Source organism: Diadema antillarum, unplaced genomic scaffold (genome assembly GCF_040938485.1).
Source record: "Diadema antillarum isolate AM-2024a unplaced genomic scaffold, OU_Dant_1.0 seq00000783_RagTag, whole genome shotgun sequence".
NCBI lineage: Eukaryota > Metazoa > Echinodermata > Echinoidea > Diadematoida > Diadematidae > Diadema > Diadema antillarum.
In genome coordinates this window covers 1,389,451-1,414,247 of record NW_027271671.1, presented here as the reverse complement: position 1 = coordinate 1,414,247, position 24,797 = coordinate 1,389,451, and the positions used below count along the sequence as shown (strand labels likewise).

Sequence of the window (24,797 nt, the reverse complement as noted above, 5' to 3'; positions counted from 1 at the left end):
GCACCAAGAGAGTGCAATATATAGGAACTATCATTGTTTGTCGATTCTAAAATGCAAAAGCTCTCTCGTGCGGGGTGGGGTTGGGGATGGGTGTTGGGTGTGACAGTTACTGTAGCAAACAAAACTTCGTTGAATAGTCTGTGTCATGAATAAAGATTAACCGCCAACATTTGTAGAAAAAAATATACCTCTCAAGTACATATTATCTTATATTGGTGCTTTACAAAGTTTTAAAATAAATTTTCGTTACGATCAATTTTGATAAATTTGTTTTTATTAGACTCTTTCCAAGCAACAAATTATATTATTGATCAGTATTACTGCATTTGGCAACATAACTTAGTAACGCCGAACTGATTGATAGCAACGAAGATGGCAGCGCACTGTGTTGACATTTCATCAAGCATCGCAAGATGAACATTATTCGATGTTAGCATCAAATTTGTGATTTGTAAATAGGTTTTGAAAGAAGATTATTTGGACTAGGTATGATGGACGGGGATATTGCGGGTGTGAGGATCATTCCTCCCGTGATAGACTTCTTGGATGCCGAAGCAAACACCGTACATTGCCAGACTGTCACGGTGCAGAACATTAGCAGGTGCAGCAGACAGATCAAGTTTCACGGACCAAGTACCAAGGTAAACGTGTGTGCTGCGACTGCATAGTGCAATGCATGGCGCTGCATGTAGATTACCCAACCAAGCTTGCGGCCCGACATTGTGGTGTGATAGCACAGGCGCAGCTACAGGTCACACTCGCAGCATACAAATTACAATGTTGCAAATCTGGAGATTTCCATTTCTAGCAGATAGGCCTTGTATGTAGATAAAATTGTAATTTCTTATGGGTCAATTGTAGTTCTGGCCCCTGGGTACCCGGGGATGGCCGGGACTTGCATCACATTTGCAATTTTGGGATGTTACACCACCCGGCCAAGTCCCGGCCAAGTCTCCGACCGGTCGGGCAAAATTTTCGCGGAAATCCCCCGCTAACTCCCCGGCAGGCCGGGCAAAATTGAAGTTGAAATCCCCGGCCAATTCCCTGACAGTCCGGGCAATATTTGTGCCGAAATCCCCGGTCAAGTCCCCGACAAGCCGGGTACTGTATATTTGCATAGAAATCCCTGGCCAAGTCCCGACCCTCAAGGCCCAGTCACACTGCTCAAAAGTCGCGTAAGTTTGCATGAATCATGCAAGAAATTTGGTTGTGCATGCTTGTCCGTTGAGAATTTTCGCTGATTTACGCGATGAAAATCACCGATGAATTGCGGAAATATCACTAAAAAATCACTAAACCACGCACTTTCAGCGCATAGGCACGCAAAGGCCCCATAAAGGGCGAATTCGTGGAACTTGTGCGCGACGACTGAGGTCCACTGAAAATCACGCATAATCTGCACTTCATCACTATGAATCGCGCATGATTTGCACATGAACGTGGTAGTGGCATTATTTTCGCAAACGATCACTGATATTCCATGCATATTTCGCCCGTTTTTCGCGTAAGAACAACGCAAACTACGCAAAAATTATTCGCGAAAATGTTGCCGCTATCGCGTTCACCAACGATTCTCCACTGACGATTAGCAGACATAAATAATGACGCATGTTTCGCGCTTGAAACACCTACGTATCACTGAAAATCACTGAAAAAAATATTGGCGTAGGCCTATGTATCTCTAACAGAACACGCAAATAAACGCATGTAATACTTACGAAATACTGATCGATGAATCACAAATGTATCGCTAACAACTCACATATGATTGTGGCGCTATATTTTTGCGTGATCTTTCCGTAGTTCTTGCGCAATTCATCGGTGATTTTTCATTGCGTAAATCAGCGAAAATGGTCAAATTCTCGACGGACAAGCACGCAAAACCAAATTTCTTATCCTACATAATTTTAATATGCGATTACGCAACTTTTGCGCATGGAATCGTGTAAAGCGCCGATTCGGCGCACATCCGCGGACAATACAATCGAAGGTTCCACGTCAGAAAAATTCATGAAATGCGCAAATCGCGCATGTTTCGCGCTAGGCTCTATTTTTATTTTTCATGCGTTAACGCGACTTTTGGGCAGTGTTACCGAGTCCTCAATAGTGGGGAATTGCTAGTCAAGCGAAATAATTTATGGTCACATCACCGTACTGGAAAGGTACAAGTCATGGTCAACTCTCCAGCAAAATTACTGGCTCAATCCCGGCAAAAATTCCTGCCCCAAATGCCTGCCATTTGGTTGGAGCGAATTTCCCCCGTCAAGCCCCGGTTTATTCCCCACCCACCGGGGCAAAATAAGTGAATCTCCCCCGACAAAGCCCGGCCCATTCCCCGGCCCACCGGGGCAAATTAAGTGAATTTCCCCCTACAAAGCCCGGTCTATTCCCGACCCACCCGGGCGAAAAAAATGCTGAAATCCCCGCTCAACTTGGTTGCAAGTCCCGGCCATCCCCGGGTACCCGTGGGCCGGGACTACAATTGACAAGTGCATTACAGCTAACAAACACATGATTATATTAAATGGGTTAGTCAAATACCAGTTACTGATTGGCTAAACACAGTCACGTGATGGAGGCACATTCGTTATGTTCGCCCATGGGCGAACATTCTTGTAATGTTCTCCCGTGGGAAAACATTTTCACGTAATGACAGAAGGCCTAGGACCGCGCGCACAGTGAATTTGCCTCTGCGCGAGCGAGTGATCGAGTGCGTTGTGCTGGTGGTTGACGTTGACGTATTGATCTGACGTATTTGACTAACCCATTATAATATAACAGATGATGACTTTTGTTGTCGGGAACATGTACCAAATGTTCCACCTTCAGGGTTTGAAATGCTATTTCGGGAGGCTATACGTAGGACACCAAAAATTAAATAAACACAATAACTACAACAAAAACAGAAGATTCAATTTCTGTACCACACATTATAACATACATACACACATACCATAATTACAAAAAACATTGAGCTTTGGGTAGTGTGTATTTAATACAGAAGTTGCATTTGTATGTGCAGGTGATGAGATTTTGCCTATGTGCCCCAACCCTATGGAAAGACCCAAATATTCATAAAGAGAAAAATTAAATCAGGACTAACCTGTTCTTTTGTTTACATTCCAAATTACTATTCCACACTGATAGAGTAAGTGGGTACTTGAATTTGTTAGCAAATCACATTATAGGTATCACAAGTTCACTTTCTTCATAAATTCCGCTGTCCACCAGCCTTTGGGTGCCTTTCATGCAAGCATCCCGCGGCATCCAGTGCAGACAGCGCACAAGCCATGCAAGCTGAGGGATTTTCAGAGATAGCTTAGTTGTCTATGCATGGGAAGAGATTTCTGTACATAGCAATTTATTGCATGGCTTGCACGCTGTCTGCGCTAGATGCCAAAATTTGATTAAAATTTTTGGGACTCCTCCCTGCATGGCTAATAAATGAGATCAAATCGCCACACCGAGCATTGCGAGAAACAGAGGATTGTGAGATTGAGTGGCGCAGCCACGACGCTTTTTCAAAGTTGGGTTTTGTTTTTTCTTGCCGCTTCGTGATGTACGCGAGTATGAATTATTCATGAGTAAAAATTAAATGCATTAAGCCCAGTGTACGCTGTACTTAGTTACATCTGTCAAGATATGCTATGTCTCAGAGTTGATTAGATATCATTCAGCTATGCTCTACATCGGTTTCTAGAGAAATAGAAATTAATATACTTTTTATTAAAACCTTTTCATATGATCACTCTTACACTGTACTCTGACATCTCTTGTATCATTTCAACAATGTCAACATGATTACTGAATGTGCATTACTGGTGTTTTCACAATGTTTCTATGTGCCTGAATGTCATGCATCAGCTGATATTTACAGTGTACAAATTTCACAAAATTGTTCAGTTGAGAATGTTGTCTCCTGTAACACAAATGTGTTGTACTATATCTCCAAGGTGGGAATAGCAAACTTTTCTCTTGACAAAGGATAGTACACTTTACTGCTTTCTCATTCCATCAGTGTGGTTCTCAACAGCAAATTCAACCACTTTCAAATTGTCTTGCAAGTCCCCATTCACAAAAGTTACAGTGTAAACTCGGTATGCTACATTATTCTCAAGAAAACAAAAATCCTTTTATCTCATGTATTCAGAATTTCCGGCTCATTGTGAACAACCCTGAAAAACCAATTGCTCCAGGACTGGAAGTGTCAGCAACAGTAGAGTATGAATCCAGCGAGGTTGGAGACTACCAGGACAGACTTATTCTCCTCGTGGACGAAAATGTTATTGAAGTTCCAGTGTCTGCGTAAGTATCATGTTTTGACATGAGATGAAATGGACTTTAGGGATGAAAAATGTAGAGAAATGGGCATTCCCTGTGAACTTTCCAAAAAAATCATGAAAATCCACAAGATAAACTTCTTCTAAAGTAATGCATATATTGTGACTTGAAACTTGTGCAATGCATCAGATTCATTGAAATGTTATCATGTTGTAGATTTGGGTCTTTGGTCTTTTTTGTACACCTCAGCTTTACTTTATTGATAAATGAAGTGTGAGACAGCTGGTTCAGAGAGGATTTTCAATTTTTTAATCATTCTTTGTAAGGTAGCGATTTTACAATGTATTACCTGAAATTCAAGATACTTTGATATTGATCACCTCAGCAAAAGAAAGAAAGAAAGAAAAAAAAACATGTGCAGAGTTCTTTGGAAATAATTGAGGAAATTTTCAACACCATGTATATTTTTTATGCCTCCGCAACGAAGTGGCCGGAGGCATTATGTTTTCGGGTCGGGTCGTCCGTCCGTCCGTCCGTCCGTACGTCCGTCCCGTTTTGTTTTTGTCGATATCTCAAGAACCGTGTGGTGGTTTTACATCAAACTTGGTATGAGGGTATATCCTTGGGGGATAATACTTTGTGTGGATTTTAGGGTCACAGGGTCAAAGGTCAAAGGTCACAGGTTATTTTGTGAAAAAAAAATTGAAATTTCATGTTTTTCTCCATATCGCGCAAATGGTTCTAGGTATCTTCATGGAACTTAGTATATATGCTTGTACCGATGGGCAGTAATTATCTAGGGAAGTTAGGGGTCATGGGTCAAAGGTCAGAGGGGTCAAAGGTCAAGGTCAACTCTTCAAAATATCACTACTTTCCTTATATTTATGCAATGAATGAAGTTTTTTTTTTTTTAACTTGATGTAGACATGTATTACCCAATATATATTCTGTGGGAAGTTTCTTGCCAAAAGGTCAAAGGTCAAAAGGTCAAAGGTCAAGTGAAAGTGCTGAATTGCACCTTTTCCTCCATATCTCAAAAGTAACTCAAGGTATCATCATGAAACTTACATAATTTATGCATGTTCAACCTAACAGTGATTCTCTTTGGAACTGTGAGGTCAAAGGTCAAAGGCCAGGTTTAGATAATGCTATTTTCCCATTTGATACTGAAATTATACTTTTTCTCAATACCTTGAAAAATTACTCAATGCATAAACTTATAAAAGGGTCAAAAGCCAAGTAAAAATCATCAGTTCCCCAAATACCTGCACTCTGACATTTCAATCACTCATCCAATTGAACCTAGTTCTAAGAAAGTGAACATTCAGCACATTTGTGTCAAACCTGTCATTTTAATATTTTGCCAATTGTTTGAAACTGTCATCACACATTGTCAAGACATTGTACTATAGACCTATTAGGAGAACCATGCATTATGGCGGAGGCATATCAGTCGCCGTAGCGATATATCTAGTTCAAGTTGCAATTATCCACTGCCACTCATTGACACTCTAAGGAATCTTTATGACATTATGCAAAGTACATGACACGCTTCTTTCTTCCCTTTCTTTCTTGGTAGGTATGCACCCCAGCCAGTGCTTGAGCTGGAAGGCCCAGTAGACTTTGGGACAGTGGTGCGTGACAGCAAGGTTCTGAGCAAGGAAGTCTCTCTTTACAACCATGGTTCACTAGCAGGCATGTTCAAGATCAAGTACTCCGGCCAGGAGCCATTCACCATCTTTCCACTGCAAGGAATCGTCAAGCCAAAGACAGTGCAGACAATCAAAGTATGTAATTATCAACTTTCATGCAGGTAGTATTAAATGTAAGCCGACAAACATTAAATATTTAGTCTACAGATATTCTAGGCATTTGGTGACATTACAGAATTGATCATGAGCGTTTGTCTCTCATTTTAGAAGTGATGAACATGGAAGCTTCATAAAATTGTTTTTAATATATATCTGTAACTTATTATAACGTCTCTACATTTAAATGTGGAAAACTTGGGCAAGTTTAGATCAGAGCATTGGCTATAAGTAGTAGCAGATGTACAAATGTAAGGGTTTCACGTCTTGCTAAAGCTATTTCTGTTTATGCTTCGTAGAATTCAAGGGAACTGAAACTATTGCCAGTTGTCAAAGCTCTATCACATCCATCAAAGTGAGGTTGTGACTGCTGGTACTCTTCAGCCATACAAACTTGTACAAAAGGAATGTAACCCTGGAAAACAATTTACAAGGAAATATTGCTTGTAGTCACATTATATTACATTGTACATGTAGGTCACATTACATAACGAGTACCTACAAACATATGTCATATATTTCTGTTGCAGATTGAATTTGTTGCCAAGAAGAGTGGACGTCTGAATGAAGAGGCTGCGTGAGTAGTCCATATGTTTTCAATGTAACACAAACTTGCAAGCTGTGTTTCTAGTTTCACCTATAATTACGCTTGATGATATTAATGAAGATAATCCATGATGTATAGTAATCACAGAATAGTGCCAATTAGATTATGGGTGTATGTACATCTACATAAAAGTTAGAAAACCTGATTACCCCCCTTGGGATTAGTATTGCTGATACATCGTACATGGCACAATGGCAGTGAGGAGGGTGGTTGGAGTTTTTGTCTGATGTGTCATTGGCTGAACATGACACTGTATATATTAAGTTGTGAAAGAACAAAAATGTAACTTGGGAATCTGTGTTATGTTAATTTTGATAGGTTAACCAGCTGTTGGAGAGGTCTGTCAGCACTCCAAAAATTCCCACAAAGCTTGAATAAACTTACACATTAGATTCACCATATTAAAGAAAAAATCATTCTTGTGGCAAACTGCAGACTTGATACCATTTGCTAATGATACATTCCTAGTCACTTGAGGTGATCAAAATGTTGATGAGATTCACATGTTTACATCCTGTGTCGCTGACATGATGTCTGTTATCCCTCTCATTTCTTTTGTATACTCTCATTATCATTATGCTGACGGAATGTTGTCTATGATTCTATGACTCTTGCTCAAGCATATCATTTGCCAGTATTGTTAACGTGTTCTAATTATAGTTAAGTGATGACTGCTGAATTGATCTCAGGTGACACAGTGTTTAGTGAATGAATGTCAATTCTTTGTGCAATGTAGAGCCAAGTTAGGAATCATTCTAAGCATCTTTGTCATCCAGATATCAAATAACTTACAACGTGAGCAAATCTGCTTGACAGTGTCTACTCCACACTCTAACATGGCAGTAATCTTGACTATGAACTCTTCCCTACATGGTGTTACACCAGCTATGGTTGCCTGGTACGGTACGCTGTTTGCTATTTCCAACCATATGGGATAAATCATGGCCTGCTGAAAAAGCAGTGTTTTTTGTCTCAGTGGCTTACATAGAAACAACAGAAATAGTGTACAAAACCTTTGTATTGTCATATAAATTTTATGAAAAGGGTTCACATATATCAATGTTGAGAAACAGTGCTCAAAATCTAGTCTTATTGATATCATGAAAAGGGTTCTAAATCTCTCAGAGCCATGTATTATAAGTTCACACACAAACCATCTGACTAATAACCTTTTATTCAAACTTTGCATACAGAGTGACTTTAGAAGCTCAAGAGCCAAGCTGCCTATCCCTGAAAGCACACGTTGTGGACAGATGTCTAGAGCTTCTCGACCCAAAGTCTGGTGATAACATTCAGTGCATGCGCTTCGGCTCTACCTATTATGGAACAGACAAGACAAAGCTGGCCTATCTCTACAACAATGGGCCAGACTCCATCAACTTTGTCACAGTTTTAGAAGAAGATGCTGTTGGAACCGAAGCCGTAAGTTTGGTATTTTGCAATAGCAATTTCAAGTATGAAAACTCCCACAAAGTTGTTATATAATCATTCTGAAGATGTTGTAATTTTTGTTGTTCTCTCATTACATGTACCTTAAATGCTTCTATGAAATTCACTGGAGTTTGATAGATACTGTAAAACAAGGAATTTTCGCGTGCACTTTAATTTCGCGAATTTCGCGAGCGCCAAGATTCGTGAAATTAAAATGCAGGTGAAAGTCCTTGTTTACACTACTGTAAAACGAGGAATTTTCGCATGCACTTTAATTTCGCGAATTTCGCGAGTGCCAAAATTCGCGAAATTAAAATGCACGCGAAAGCTTTTGTCTACACTACATGCATTGAATGCCAGTAGCAATTCGCGAAAATTTCATGCCACAAAAAAGGCTGTCGGCTCCAATTCGCGAAAATTTCATGCCGCGAATATATCATGTTTTACAGTATATGCATTGAACGCCAGTGGCACTTCGCGAAAATTTCATGCACGAAAAAGGCTGTCAGTTCCAATTCGCGAAAAATTCATTCCGCGAATATATCATGTTTTACAGTAAGGTGTGTGTGTGGAGACTCTTTGGTTAATAAGGCCTGTATTTTTGTCTTCTACCTTGTATTGTCTCACTGTGCATATCGTCACAGGGGTGACAAGACATTGTATCTGAAATTTTGGTGGAAATGGCTTTTTTTTTAATTAATGCCCAGATAATCTGTTAATTGATGTCATTGTCCTGTCCAAATCCTAGCTGTCTTACCCCAAAAATGAAGCCACCACGGCATGTCAAAGGAAAGTCTATCCCATCTGATATAGTGCTTTGGCTGCCATGTTTTTTTTGCTTTCCTGAACAATAGACATTTTGCAGATATGAGGTCTTGTCGTCCCAGCAACAATATGTTTTGCGACCATTCTTGAGATAGGGAGAGAAATTAGCAGAAAATATACTTCAGCTTTGTTTGTAATCCTATATACTAGGTGTTTAAAAAAACATTTCCCACTTTTGATTATTAATAGTTCAAAAACTATTCATCCGATAAAACTGTCATTGATATGAGTAATAGCTGAATAGTGTACAATTTTGTTGGCAGTAATTTAAATGTAAAAGCATAAATCAGTTTCATTAGATCTAAGATTGATTTTGAAGTAAGGTTTCAGATTTTGGTCAAATTTTAACCTTCTGTACAAAAATGAACTTTGTACAGGAACTAATGATGTGTATGTGAGTGTGTGCTGACAATGGCCCTGAACAATGGACATGCCTGAACCACCTGTTGACGAGGCGTCAGTCTCGCGCTCCCAGGCACATGAATGCTTAATCAATAATTCATGTGGATTGCCCCTGGCACTTCTAGTCTGAATTCATGCGCGGTAAAAGGTAAAATGTATGCACATGGAAAAAGTAAGCACATGTTTCCATGTGCTTGCAAACACCACATTTCATTCCAAGCTGGCAATCATTTTCAAATTTTGCTTCACATATCACTAAATTTGGGATATAAGTAAGCATAAATGATCTAAAGTTCCTCATTTTAATACAACTGTCTACTAATTAAATAGTCTGACAAATTTTTTGCTTTTTAGATAAAAAGAGATCATTTTTGGTAAAGAGTTCAGCAGCATTTATCATTGGGGCCATTTGTTTCACAGTAGATTTATTTAAGGCTCCATATACGATACTTTAATTGATTTTCTTTGCTTCCTGTCACAATGTTTACGATAGAACAGAAGGTATTCATTGTAATTTCGTTTTTCAGAAGTAGGGAGAGCACTGTTGCGACTCAACGACAGTATCAGCAGGCATTTGATTTTACACAGATACTGCCAGAGGCTGAATAAAGACTAGTTGTGATAGCGGAATTTCTCATGAATAAATAATGAAGTATTCAAAGCCTGGCCATTGTTCAGGACCATTGTCAGGGTAATAACCACACACTCCCATACACACCCAGTGAGGGTTGAAAATAGAGCAAAATCTGGAACCTAACTGTAAAATTAATCATGGATTTCATGAAACTGATTTATGCTTTCATATTTAAACCACCTCCAACCAAATTGTACACTATTCAGCTATCACTCATATCAATGACAATGTTATCTGATATATGATTTTTGAATTATTAAGAATCAAAAGTGGGAAATGTTTTTTGAAACACCTAGTACTTCTAAAGTGTAAAGCAAAAGGTAACTAAAAGTCATTATTTGTGTTCAGCTGAATATGGACCAATTGACAAAGTTTGTTGTATGAAAAACAGAACATAACACTGATTACTCCAGGTGGCCAAATCCTTGTAACTGAAAGGGTTGCTTTACAGCAGACATGCTGCTCATTTTGTTATGGCACTGACTTTCTCAGGGGATTGATGTCACAAAGTCCACTGTGGCCACACTGGCCACAAAGGGCTTGGACAAGGTCCGGGCTAACACCTGCCCCATCAGCACGCTGGTCAAGACCCTCCCAAACCAGGGCACCTTGGGCCCCTACCAGAAGTGCCCCCTCTACTTCCGCTTTAGTCCCCGCTATGACACAGCCAGTCAGGGCTGGAAGGGGACCTCCTCTCCACCACCTCGCCAAGACTTTGCTCTCTACATGAACATTACTGTGGTAGGCAGCAATAGTGGCTTTGGAAACAACAGTGAGGAGAAGGATAACAGAAAAAGCAATGAAGGTGAGAAAATTTTTCGATTGAGGATGTGAGAAAGTGCACATGATAATCATATTGATTCCATGCAATTTTTTTGTTTCATACTATTCTGCAATATTGGGGATGGGGAAATGCACCTGTTTATGACAGGTAAAGTGTCTCCTATGTATGAGAATATGAGGATATGAAAGACTGAAATTCACTCGGCACAATTTAAAGCATATATTTTTTGCATAACTCAGCTTCTGCTCATAAATATAATTTGCCTAGGAGAGGAATATCCAGCTTCAACATTTTTACAAGATATCAAAAGTAGAGAATATATCAATTCTGTGTGTTGCAAGTTTCTACCATATAGGACTGTAGACGAGTTGTCCCATGCATTCCAATACAAAGTGGTAAAAATAACTGTATGTGTTCATGCTGTACAGTGACCACGCTGGAAGTGGCTCTGACTGGTACTGCCTTGCCAGTCCTACTAAGCCTCTCACCCCAGACCAACCTTGACTTTGGTGAGTGCCCTGTTGGGGAGCAAATTGACACCCTCTGCAGCCTACAGAATGATTCCACCGTCCTTCCGGCTGCCTTTGTCTTCCAGCCAGTGGCCCAGTTTGCCACCCGCCCAGCCTTTGGGCACCTTAATCCCGGTGAAGCCATGGATATTATCTTCTGTTTCAAACCCAATCAGTATGGCACCTTCAAGAAGATCCAGGTACATTGATACTTTTACTGTTGAAGCATATGAGTGCATTGCTAGGGAATGTCAGGTTTTATGTTATCTTAAGTTTGTCTACTTGTTGTGACATAAAATCCAGGAGCACAATAAGAAATAACAATTCAAGTCAATTGTTATTTCTTATTGTGGTCCTGGATTTTATGTCACAAGAAGTAGACAAACTTAAGATAATTTCACATTACACAGAACATAGAAACAAATATTGCAATCAAACAATACTGGTAAGTTCTAGTATCATCTCTTTCTATGTATGTCAAAGATTAAGCATTAAACCATTGATGATGTACTAGTTGATATAATTGGAGATCTGAGAGCAAATCAATCTTAATTCAAACTTACCAACATGTGTGCTGATGTCATCATTTGAGATCGAAAGGCCACTTTCTCCATAGAATGTACATTAATTGTAAACAGCCTGCTGGTGTTTAAACTGATGATGTCCAGATTTGCTTCTTATGAATTCTGCGTGGGAAGGAATGAGGCATTCTTCCTTCAGATTAAGTATCAGATTACAGTTGAACCTCTCGTATCCGGACAAGTCGGGACCGGGACTCATCCGGATAAGGGATTTGGCCGGATACGGGAGACTCAATGCTTTATACATGTACATATACATACACATGTACTGATGTAGCCCATTGTAGTACCACATGTAGTAATGTGTATACTGCAACCTTTTCATTGTTACATTTGGGGATGTTTCGGGATGTTGAAATGTCTGAAGGTAAGCAATTTGGAAGGAAATTTGATGCAATGTATGTTAATCATATTGGAAGTAATATGTAATTCATGTGTGTTTGGGTAGGAGTTCTCAAGGAGTTGGGAATCCCCCTTTCTTCCCGTAATTATTTAAAAAAAATCATGGCGAGATTGCGTCCGGATAATAGAGAGATCCGGATAAAGGGAGGCCGGATAATAGAGGTTCAACTGTATATTCTTATCTATTGCAATTTGTGAAGGATAGGAGGTAATCTGTAATCATTTCATGTAGTTAATATGTAGTACATGCTATCATGCAGCAGCTGATACATTTCATTGTGTTGTGGGACTCTGCTGAACATCCCATCCCCTGTTGTACAGATCATTGATGTGCTGGGGTCTGTAGCTGATGAGAGTGAGACTGAAGCTGGAGTGATCCAACCCAGTGCCACAGTCCAGGCATCCATCCACACTCTCCATGTGTCTCTTCGAGGGGTCAGTGATGCTGTCTTCAAGAAGAAGGAGCCCAAATTCAATCCTGGTAAGCCATTTCTTCACACAGCAGTGATCTTAGCAGCATAGTTTGTTGTGTTCTATGAAGGTATTATGAGTTGTCAAATTCCATGTGCACAATCTCTGCTGCAGACTTGGCACTGGTTATTGCAACTATTTAGAGTCATTGTATCCCCTGAACAGAGATCGGTGGATATACTATGGATTTGGCCTCGTCGCGCGGCGTCCGCATCCGCATCCGCGTCCGCATCCGCGTCCGCCGCAGAGATTTTCTTGCGAGCGCTCTACTGGCTGCAGTTCTTCTTCGATCATCTTCAAATTTGGCATGAAGGTGTGTTAAGGTAAAACGAAGACACCTATTGTTTTTGGTGATGGCGCCCTTGCTTGTTCCGTGGTCATTCTACATGAAGGACACAACAGTTTGTGGTGACAGCGCCCTCAGTGTTCCGACTTGGATGCCAATCCACATTTCTTATGTGCACTCTATCAGCCACATTTCTTATCAGATTTTCTTCAAATTTGGCAAAAAGGTGCATTATAGTGAAATGAAGATGCCTTTTATATTGATTTTGGTGGTGGCGCCCTTGCTTGTTCCATCTTTATACATGAAAAGGTGAATTTAGGAGGGTCTGCTTGGGTGTGCGACGCTGGCCTTGTTTCTTGACCGATTTTATATATATCTACACCTATACCTATATCTACACCTATTGATAATGCTGCCCTCACTGTCCATCTTTTACAGGGTCAAATATCACCCTGATCATGTCAAAATTTGCAAAAATGCTTATTTAGGCAATAACTTGATTGTCACTGGACTTTACTCAGACTTGCTAAGGAGGTTTATGGGTGGTCATTCTACATGAAGGACACAACAGTTTGTGGTAACGGCGCCCTCCATCCTTTAATTCCCAGCTCAATGTATACCCTTTCATTTGGCAGTACAATTTCTATAACCCTTTTATTCCCAGCTACTTTGTACACCCTTTCATTTGGGAGGACAATTTCTATAACCCTTTTATTCCTATCTCAGTGTAGACCCTTTCATTTGGCAGGACAATTTCTATAACCCTTTTATTCCTATCTCAGTGTAGACCCTTTCATTTGGCAGGACAATTTCTATAACCCTTTTATTCCAAGCTACTTTGTACACCCTTTCATTTGGCAGGACAATTTCTATAACCCTTTAATTCCCAGCTACTTTGTACACCCTTTCATTTGGGAGGACAATTTCTATAACCCTTTTATTCCTATCTCAGTGTAGACCCTTTCATTTGGCAGGACAATTTCTATAACCCTTAAATTCCCAGCTACTTTGTACACCCTTTCATTTGGGAGGACAATTATCTCAGTGTAGACCCTTTCATTTGCCAGGACAATTTCTATACCCCTTTTATTCCCAGCTCAGTGTAGACCCTTCCATTTGGCCGTATAATTTCTATAACCCTTTCATTCCCAGCTCAGTGTAGATCCTTTCATTTGGCAGGACAATTTCTATAACCCTTTTATTCCCAGCTACTTTGTACACCCTTTCATTTGGCAGGACAATTTCTATAACCCTTTTATTCCTATCTCAGTGTAGACCCTTTCATTTGGCAGGACAATTTCTATAACCCTTTTATTCCCAGCTCAGTGTAGACCCTGTCATTTGGCAGGACAATTTCTATAACCCTTTTATTCCCAGCTCAGTGTAGACCCTTCCATTTGGCAGTACAATTTCTATAACCCTTTTATTCCCAGCTACGTTGTACACCCTTTCATTTGACAGCACAATTTCTATAACCCTTTTATTCCCGGCTCAGTGTAGACCCTTTCATTTGGCAGGACAATTTCTATAACCCTTTAATTCCCAGCTACTTTGTACCCCCTTTCATTAGGGAGGACAATTTCTATAAACCTTTTATTCCTATCTCAGTGTAGACCCTTCCATTTGGGAGGGCAATTTCTATAACCCTTTTATTCCCAGCTCAGTGTAGACCCTTCCATTTGGCAGTACAATTTGTATAACCCTTTTATTCCCAGCTACTTTGTACTCCCTTTCATTTGGGAGGACAATTTCTATAACCCTTTTATTCCTATCTCAGTGTAGACCCTTTCATTTGGGAGGACAATTTCTATAACCCTTTTATTCCCAGCTCAATGTAGACCCTGTCATTTGGCAGGATAATTTCTATAACCCTTTTATTCCCAGCTCAGTGTAGACCCTTTCATTTGGCAGGACAATTTCTATAACCCTTTTATTCCTATCTCAGTGTAGACCCTTTCATTTGGCAGGACAATTTCTATAACCCTTTTATTCCCAGCTCAGTGTACACCCTTTCATTTGGCAGGACAATTTCTATAACCCTTCTTTTCCCAGCTACTTTGTACACCCTTTCATTTGACAGCACAATTTCTATAACCCTTTTATTCCCGGCTACTTTGTACACCCTTTCATTTGGGAGGACAATTTCTATAACCCTTTTAATCCCAGCTCAGTGTAGACCCTTCCATTTGGCAGTACAATTTTTATAACCCTTTTATTCCCAGCTACTTTGTACACCCTTTCATTTGGCAGGACAATTTCTATAACCCTTTTATTCCCAGCTACTTTGTACACCCTTTCATTTGGCAGGACAATTTCTATAACCCTTTAATTCCCAGCTACTTTGTACACCCTTTCATTTGGGAGGACAATTTCTATAACCCTTTTAATCCCAGCTCAGTGTAGACCCTTCCATTTGGCAGTACAATTTTTATAACCCTTTTATTCCCAGCTACTTTGTACACCCTTTCATTTGGCAGGACAATTTCTATAACCCTTTTATTCCCAGCTACTTTGTACACCCTTTCATTTGGCAGGACAATTTCTATAACCCTTTTATTCCCAGCTACTTTGTATACCCTTTCATTTGACAGCACAATTTCTATAACCCTTTAATTCCCAGCTACTTTGTACACCCTTTCATTTGGGAGGACAATTTCTATAACCCTTGCCCTTTTATTCCTATCTCAGTGTAGACCCTTTCATTTGGGAGGACAATTTCTATAACCCTTTTATTCCCAGCTCAGTGTAGACCCTTCCATTTGGCAGTACAATTTTTATAACCCTTTTATTCCCAGCTACTTTGTACACCCTTTCATTTGGCAGGACAATTTCTATAACCCTTTTATTCCCAGCTACTTTGTACACCCTTTCATTTGGCAGGACAATTTCTATAACCCTTTTATTCCCAGCTACTTTGTATACCCTTTCATTTGACAGCACAATTTCTATAACCCTTTAATTCCCAGCTACTTTGTACACCCTTTCATTTGGGAGGACAATTTCTATAACCCTTGCCCTTTTATTCCTATCTCAGTGTACACCCTTTCATTTGGCAGGACAATTTCTATAACCCTTTTATTCCCAGCTCAGTGTACACCCTTTCATTTGGGAGGATAATTTCTATAACCCTTTTATTTCCACCTCAGTGTAGACCCTTCCATTTGGCAGTACAATTTTTATAACCCTTCTATTCCCAGCTACTTTGTACACCCTTTCATTCGGCAGGACAATTTCTATAACCCTTTTATTCCCAGCTAAGTGTAGACCCTTTCATTTGGCAGGACAATTTCTATAAGTCCCTTTTATTCCCAGCTACTTTGCACACCCTTTCATTTGGGAGGTCAATTTCTATAACCCTTTAATTCCCAGCTACTTTGTAGACCCTTTCATTTGGGAGGACAATTTCTATAACCCTTGCCCTTTTATTCCTATCTCAGTGTAGACCCTTTCATTAGGGAGGACAATTTCTATAACCCTTTTATTCCCAGCTCAGTGTAGACCCTTCCATTTGGCAGTACAATTTTTATAACCCTTTTATTCCCAGCTACTTTGTACACCCTTTCATTTGACAGCACAATTTCTATAACCCTTTTATTCCCGGCTACTTTGTACACCCTTTCATTTGGGAGGACAATTTCTATAACCCTTTTAATCCCAGCTCAGTGTAGACCCTTCCATTTGGCAGTACAATTTTTATAACCCTTTTATTCCCAGCTACTTTGTACACCCTTTCATTTGGCAGGACAATTTCTATAACCCTTTTATTCCCAGCTACTTTGTACACCCTTTCATTTGGCAGGACAATTTCTATAACCCTTTTATTCCCAGCTCAGTGTAGACCCTTCCATTTGGCAGTACAATTTTTATAACCCTTTTATTCCCAGCTACTTTGTACACCCTTTCATTTGACAGCACAATTTCTATAACCCTTTTATTCCCGGCTACTTTGTACACCCTTTCATTTGGGAGGACAATTTCTATAACCCTTTTAATCCCAGCTCAGTGTAGACCCTTCCATTTGGCAGTACAATTTTTATAACCCTTTTATTCCCAGCTACTTTGTACACCCTTTCATTTGGCAGGACAATTTCTATAACCCTTTAATTCCCAGCTACTTTGTACACCCTTTCATTTGGGAGGACAATTTCTATAACCCTTGCCCTTTTATTCCTATCTCAGTGTACACCCTTTCATTTGGCAGGACAATTTCTATAACCCTTTTATTCCCAGCTCAGTGTACACCCTTTCATTTGGGAGGATAATTTCTATAACCCTTTTATTTCCAGCTCAGTGTAGACCCTTCCATTTGGCAGTACAATTTTTATAACCCTTCTATTCCCAGCTACTTTGTACACCCTTTCATTCGGCAGGACAATTTCTATAACCCTTTTATTCCCAGCTAAGTGTAGACCCTTTCATTTGGCAGGACAATTTCTATAAGTCCCTTTTATTCCCAGCTACTTTGCACACCCTTTCATTTGGGAGGTCAATTTCTATAACCCTTTAATTCCCAGCTACTTTGTACACCCTTTCATTTGGGAGGACAATTTCTATAACCCTTGCCCTTTTATTCCTATCTCAGTGTAGACCCTTTCATTTGGGAGGACAATTTCTATAACCCTTTTATTCCCAGCTCAGTGTAGACCCTTCCATTTGGCAGTACAATTTTTATAACCCTTTTATTCCCAGCTACTTTGTACACCCTTTCATTTGACAGCACAATTTCTATAACCCTTTTATTCCCGGCTACTTTGTACACCCTTTCATTTGGGAGGACAATTTCTATAACCCTTTTAATCCCAGCTCAGTGTAGACCCTTCCATTTGGCAGTACAATTTTTATAACCCTTTTATTCCCAGCTACTTTGTACACCCTTTCATTTGGCAGGACAATTTCTATAACCCTTTTATTCCCAGCTACTTTGTACACCCTTTCATTTGGCAGGACAATTTCTATAACCCTTTTATTCCCAGCTACTTTGTATACCCTTTCATTTGACAGCACAATTTCTATAACCCTTTAATTCCCAGCTACTTTGTACACCCTTTCATTTGGGAGGACAATTTCTATAACCCTTGCCCTTTTATTCCTATCTCAGTGTAGACCCTTTCATTTGGGAGGACAATTTCTATAACCCTTTTATTCCCAGCTACTTTGTATACCCTTTCATTTGACAGCACAATTTCTATAACCCTTTTATTCCCAGCTACTTTGTACACCCTTTCATTTGGGAGGATAATTTCTATAACCCTTTTATTTCCAGCTCAGTGTAGACCCTTCCATTTGGCAGTACAATTTTTATAACCCTTCTATTCCCAGCTACTTTGTACACCCTTTCATTCGGCAAGACAATTTCTATAACCCTTTTATTCCCAGCTAAGTGTAGTCCCTTTCATTTGGCAGGACAATTTCTATAAGTCCCTTTTATTCCCAGCTACTTTGTACACCCTTTCATTTGGGAGGTCAATTTCTATAACCCTTTTATTCTTATCTCAGTGTAGACCCTTTCATTTGGCAGGACAATTTCTATAACCCTTTTATTCCCAGCTCAGTGTAGACCCTTCCATTTGGCAGTACAATTTCTATAACCCTTTAATTTCCAGCTCAGTGTAGACCCTTCCATTGGCAGTACAATTTTTATAACCCTTTTATTCCCAGCTACTTTGTACACCCTTTCATTTGGTAGGACAATTTCTATAACCCCCTTATTCCCAGCTACTTTTTAGACCCTGCCATTTGGCAGGACAATTTCTATAACCCTTTTATTCCCAGCTACTTTGTACACCCTGGCAGGACAATTTCTATAACCATTTTATTCCCAGCTCAGTGTAGACCCTTTCATTTGGCAGGACAATTTCTATAACCCTTTAATTCCCAGCTACTTTGTACACCCTTTCATTTGGCAGGACACTTTCTATAACCCTTTTATTCCTATATCAGTGTAGACCCTTTCATTTGGCAGGACAATTTCTATAACCCTTTTATTCCCAGCTCAGTGTATACCCTTTCATTTGGCAGTACAATTTCTATAACCCTTTTATTCCCAGCTACTTTGTACACCCTTTCATTTGACAGCACAATTTCTATAACCCTTTTATTCCCGGCTACTTTGTACACCCTTTCATTTGGGAGGACAATTTCTATAACCCGTTTATTCCCAGCTCAGTGTACACCCTTTCATTTGACAGCACAATTTCTATAACCCTTTAATTCCCAGCTACATTGTACACCCCTTCATTTGGGAGGACAATTTCTATAACCCTTTTATTCCTATCTCAGTGTAGATCCTTTCATTTGGGAGGACAATTTCTATAACCCTTTTATTCCCAGCTCAATGTAGACCCTGTCATTTGGCAGGACAATTTCTATAACCCTTTTATTCCCAGCTACTTTGTACACCCTGGCAGGACAATTTCTATAACCCTTTTATTCCCAGCTCAGTGTAGACCCTTTCAGGATAATTTCTATAATCCTTTTATTCCCAGCTCAGTGTAGACCCTTTCATTTGGCAGGACAATTTCTATAACCCTTTAATTCCCAGCTACTTGGTACACCCTTTCATTTGGGAGGACAATTTCTATAACCCTTTTATTCCTATCTCAGTGTAGACCCTTTCATTTGGCAGGACAATTTCTATAACCCTTTTATTCCCAGCTCAGTGTACACCCTTTCATTTGGCAGGACAATTTCTATAACCCTTTTATTCCCAGCTCAATGTAGACCCTGTCATTTGGCAGGACAATTTCTATAACCCTTTTATTCCCAGCTACTTTGTACACCCTGGCAGGACAATTTCTATAACCCTTTTATTCCCAGCTCAGTGTAGACCCTTTCAGGATAATTTCTATAATCCTTTTATTCCCAGCTCAGTGTAGACCCTTTCATTTGGCAGGACAATTTCTATAACCCTTTAATTCCCAGCTACTTTGTACCCCCTTTCATTTGGGAGGACAATTTCTATAACCCTTTTATTCCTATCTCAGTGTAGACCCTTTCATTTGGCAGGACAATTTCTATAACCCTTTTATTCCCAGCTCAGTGTACACCCTTTCATTTGGGAGGATAATTTCTATAACCCTTTTATTTCCAGCTCAGTGTAGACCCTTCCATTTGGCAGTACAATTTTTATAACCCTTCTTTTCCCAGCTACTTTGTACACCCTTTCATTCGGCAAGACAATTTCTATAACCCTTTTATTCCCAGCTAAGTGTAGACCCTTTCATTTGGCAGGACAATTTCTATAAGTCCCTTTTATTCCCAGCTACTTTGTACACCCTTTCATTTGGGAGGTCAATTTCTATAACCCTTTTATTCTTATCTCAGTGTAGACCCTTTCATTTGGCAGGACAATTTCTATAACCCTTTTATTCCCAGCTCAGTGTAGACCCTTCCATTTGGCAGTACAATTTCTATAACCCTTTAATTTCCAGCTCAGTGTAGACCCTTCCATTTGGCAGTACAATTTCTATAACCCTTTTATTCCCAGCTACTTTGTACACCCTTTCATTTGACAGCACAATTTCTATAACCCTTTTATTCCCGGCTACTTAGTACACCCTTTCATTTGGGAGGACAATTTCTATAACCCGTTTATTCCCAGCTCAGTGTACACCCTTTCATTTGACAGCACAATTTCTATAACCCTTTAATTCCCAGCTACATTGTACACCCCTTCATTTGGGAGGACAATTTCTATAACCCTTTTATTCCTATCTCAGTGTAGACCCTTTCATTTGGGAGGACAATTTCTATAACCCTTTTATTCCCAGCTCAATGTAGACCCTGTCATTTGGCAGGACAATTTCTATAACCCTTTTATTCCCAGCTACTTTGTACACCCTGGCAGGACAATTTCTATAACCCTTTTATTCCCAGCTCAGTGTAGACCCTTTCAGGATAATTTCTATAATCCTTTTATTCCCAGCTCAGTGTAGACCCTTTCATTTGGCAGGACAATTTCTATAACCCTTTAATTCCCAGCTACTTGGTACACCCTTTCATTTGGGAGGACAATTTCTATAACCCTTTTATTCCTATCTCAGTGTAGACCCTTTCATTTGGCAGGACAATTTCTATAACCCTTTTATTCCCAGCTCAGTGTACACCCTTTCATTTGGGAGGACAATTTCTATAACCCTTTTATTCCCAGCTCAATGTAGACCCTGTCATTTGGCAGGACAATTTCTATAACCCTTTTATTCCCAGCTACTTTGTACACCCTGGCAGGACAATTTCTATAACCCTTTTATTCCCAGCTCAGTGTAGACCCTTTCAGGATAATTTCTATAATCCTTTTATTCCCAGCTCAGTGTAGACCCTTTCATTTGGCAGGACAATTTCTATAACCCTTTATTTCCCAGCTACTTTGTACACCCTTTCATTTGGGAGGACAATTTCTATAACCCTTTTATTCCTATCTCAGTGTAGACCCTTTCATTTGGCAGGACAATTTCTATAACCCTTTTATTCCCAGCTCAGTGTACACCCTTTCATTTGGCAGGACAATTTCTATAACCCTTTTATTCCCAGCTACTTTGTACACCCTTTCATTTAACAGCACAATTTCTATAACCCTTTTATTCCTATCTCAGTGTAGACCCTTTCATTTGGCAGGACAATTTCTATAACCCTTTTATTCCCAGCTCAATGTAGACCCTTTCATTTGGCAGGACAATTTCTATAACCCTTTTATTCCCAGCTCAGTGTACACCCTTTCATTTGGCAGTACAATTTCTATAACCCTTTTATTCCCAGCTACTTTGTACACCCTTTCATTTGACAGCACAATTTCTATAACCCTTTTATTCCCGGCTACTTTGTACACCCTTTCATTTGGGAGGACAATTTCTATAACCCGGTTATTCCCAGCTCAGTGTACACCCTTTCATTTGACAGCACAATTTCTATAACCCTTTAATTCCCAGCTACATTGTACACCCCTTCATTTGGGAGGACAATTTCTATAACCCTTTCATTCCTATCTCAGTGTAGACCCTTTCATTTGGGAGGACAATTTCTATAACCCTTTTATTCCCAGCTCAATGTAGACCCTGTCATTTGGCAGGACAATTTCTATAACCCTTTTATTCCCAGCTACTTTGTACACCCTGGCAGGACAATTTCTATAACCCTTTTATTCCCAGCTCAGTGTAGACCCTTTCAGGATAATTTCTATAATCCTTTTATTCCCAGCTCAGTGTAGACCCTTTCATTTGGCAGGACAATTTCTATAACCCTTTAATTCCCAGCTACTTTGTACACCCTATCATTTGACAGCACAATTTCTATAACCCTTTTATTCCCGACTACTTTGTACACCCTTTCATTTGGGAGGACAATTTCTATAACCCTTTTAATCCCAGCTCAGTGTAGACCCTTCCATTTGGCAGTACAATTTTTATAACCCTTTTATTCCCAGCTACTTTGTACACCCTTTCATTTGGCAGGACAATTTCTATAACCCTTTTATTCCCAGCTACTTTGTACACCCTTTCATTTGGCAGGACAATTTCTATAACCCTTTTATTCCCAGCTACTTTGTACACCCTTTCATTTGGGAGGACAATTTCTATAACCCTTTAATTCCCAGCTACTTTGTACATCCTTTCATTTGGGAGGACAGTTTCTATAACCCTTTTATTCCTATCTCAGTGTAGACCCTTTCATTTGGCAGGACAATTTCTATAACCCTTTTATTCCCAGCTCAATGTACACCCTTTCATTTGGGAGGATAATTTCTATAACCCTTTTATTTCAAGCTCAGTGTAGACCCTTTCATTTGGCTGGACAATTTCTATAACCCTTTTATTCCTATCTCAGTGTAGACCCTTTCATTTGGCTGGACAATTTCTATAACCCTTTTATTCCCATCTCAGTGTACACCCTTTCATTTGGGAGGATAATTTCTATAACCCTTTTATTTCAAGCTCAGTGTAGACCCTTCCATTTGGCAGTACAATTTTTATAACCCTTTTATTCCCAGCTACTTTGTACACCCTTTCATTCGGCAGGACAATTTCTATAACCCTTTTATTCCCAGCTCAGTGTACACCCTTTCATTTGGGAGGATAATTTCTATAACCCTTTTATTTCAAGCTCAGTGTAGACCCTTTCATTTGGCTGGACAATTTCTATAACCCTTTTATTCCTATCTCAGTGTAGACCCTTTCATTTGGCTGGACAATTTCTATAACCCTTTTATTCCCATCTCAGTGTACACCCTTTCATTTGGGAGGATAATTTCTATAACCCTTTTATTTCAAGCTCAGTGTAGACCCTTCCATTTGGCAGTACAATTTTTATTACCCTTTTATTCCCAGCTACTTTGTACACCCTTTCATTCGGCAGGACAATTTCTATAGCCCTTTTATTCCCAGCTAAGTGTAGACCCTTTCATTTGGCAGGACAATTTCTATAAGTCCCTTTTATTTCCAGCTACTTTGTAGACCCTTTCATTTGGGAGGTCAATTTCTATAACCCTTTTATTGTTATCTCAGTGTAGACCCTTTCATTTGGCAGGACAATTTCTATAACCCTTTTATTCCCAGCTCAGTGTAGACCCTTCCATTTGGCAGTACAATTTCTATAACCCTTTAATTTCCAGCTCAGTGTAGACCCTTCCATTTGGCAGTACAATTTTTATAACCCTTTTATTCCCAGCTACTTTGTACACCCTTTCATTTGGCAGGACAATTTCTATAACCCCCTTATTCCCAGCTACTTTTTAGACCCTTTCATTTGGCAGGACAATTTCTATAACCCTTTTATTCCCAGCTACTTTGTACACCCTGGCAGGACAATTTCTATACCCCTTTTATTCCCAGCTCAGTATAGACCCTTTCATTTGGCAGGACAATTTCTATAACCCTTTAATTCCCAGCTACTTGGTACACCCTTTCATTTGGCAGGACAATTTCTATAACCCTTTTATTCCTATCTCAGTGTAGACCCTTTCATTTGGCAGGACAATTTCTATAACCCGTTTATTCCCAGCTCAGTGTACACCCTTTCATTTGGCAGTACAATTTCTATAACCCTTTTATTCCCAGCTACTTTGTACACCCTTTTATTTGACAGCACAATTTCTATAACCCTTTTATTCCCGGCTACTTTGTACACCCTTTCATTTGGGAGGACAATTTCTATAACCCGTTTATTCCCAGCTCAGTGTACACCCTTTCATTTGACAGCACAATTTCTATAACCCTTTAATTCCCAGCTACATTGTACACCCCTTCCTTTGGGAGGACAATTTCTATAACCCTTTTATTCCTATCTCAGTGTAGACCCTTTCATTTGGGAGGACAATTTCTATAACCCTTTTATTCCTATCTCAGTGTAGACCCTTTCATTTGGCAGGACAATTTCTATCACCCTTTTATTCCCAGCTCAGTGTACACCCTTTCATTTGGCAGGACAATTTCTATAACCCTTTTATTCCCAGCTCAGTGTAGACCCTTTCAGGATAATTTCTATAATCCTTTTATTCCCAGCTCAGTGTAGACCCTTTCATTTGGGAGGACAATTTCTATAACCCTTTAATTCCCAGCTACTTTGTACACCCTTTCATTTGGGAGGACAATTTCTATAACCCTTTTATTCCTATCTCAGTGTAGACCCTTTCATTTGGCAGGACAATTTCTATAACCCTTTTATTCCCAGCTCATTGTACACCCTTTCATTTGGCAGGACAATTTCTATAACCCTTTAATTCCCAGCTACTTTGTACACCCTTTCATTTGACAGCACAATTTCTATAACCCTTTTATTCCCGGCT

At 39.6% G+C, this 24,797-nt stretch overlaps 1 protein-coding gene across 1 annotated transcript in view; it reads left to right on the top strand.

Moving 5' to 3' along the window:
* Positions 1 to 373: 373 nt before the first annotated feature.
* The window catches only part of LOC139739147 (cilia- and flagella-associated protein 47-like), a 105,770-nt gene continuing 81,346 nt past the window's right edge, over positions 374 to 24,797 (top strand). Inside the window, exons 1-8 of the mRNA XM_071649764.1 lie at positions 374 to 641; positions 4,151 to 4,305; positions 5,861 to 6,068; positions 6,620 to 6,666; positions 7,890 to 8,118; positions 10,481 to 10,793; positions 11,201 to 11,481; positions 12,586 to 12,745. Coding sequence (XP_071505865.1) covers positions 489 to 641; positions 4,151 to 4,305; positions 5,861 to 6,068; positions 6,620 to 6,666; positions 7,890 to 8,118; positions 10,481 to 10,793; positions 11,201 to 11,481; positions 12,586 to 12,745 — 1,546 coding nt within the window. The 5' untranslated portion in view covers positions 374 to 488. The remainder of the gene's footprint in view (positions 642 to 4,150; positions 4,306 to 5,860; positions 6,069 to 6,619; positions 6,667 to 7,889; positions 8,119 to 10,480; positions 10,794 to 11,200; positions 11,482 to 12,585; positions 12,746 to 24,797) is intronic.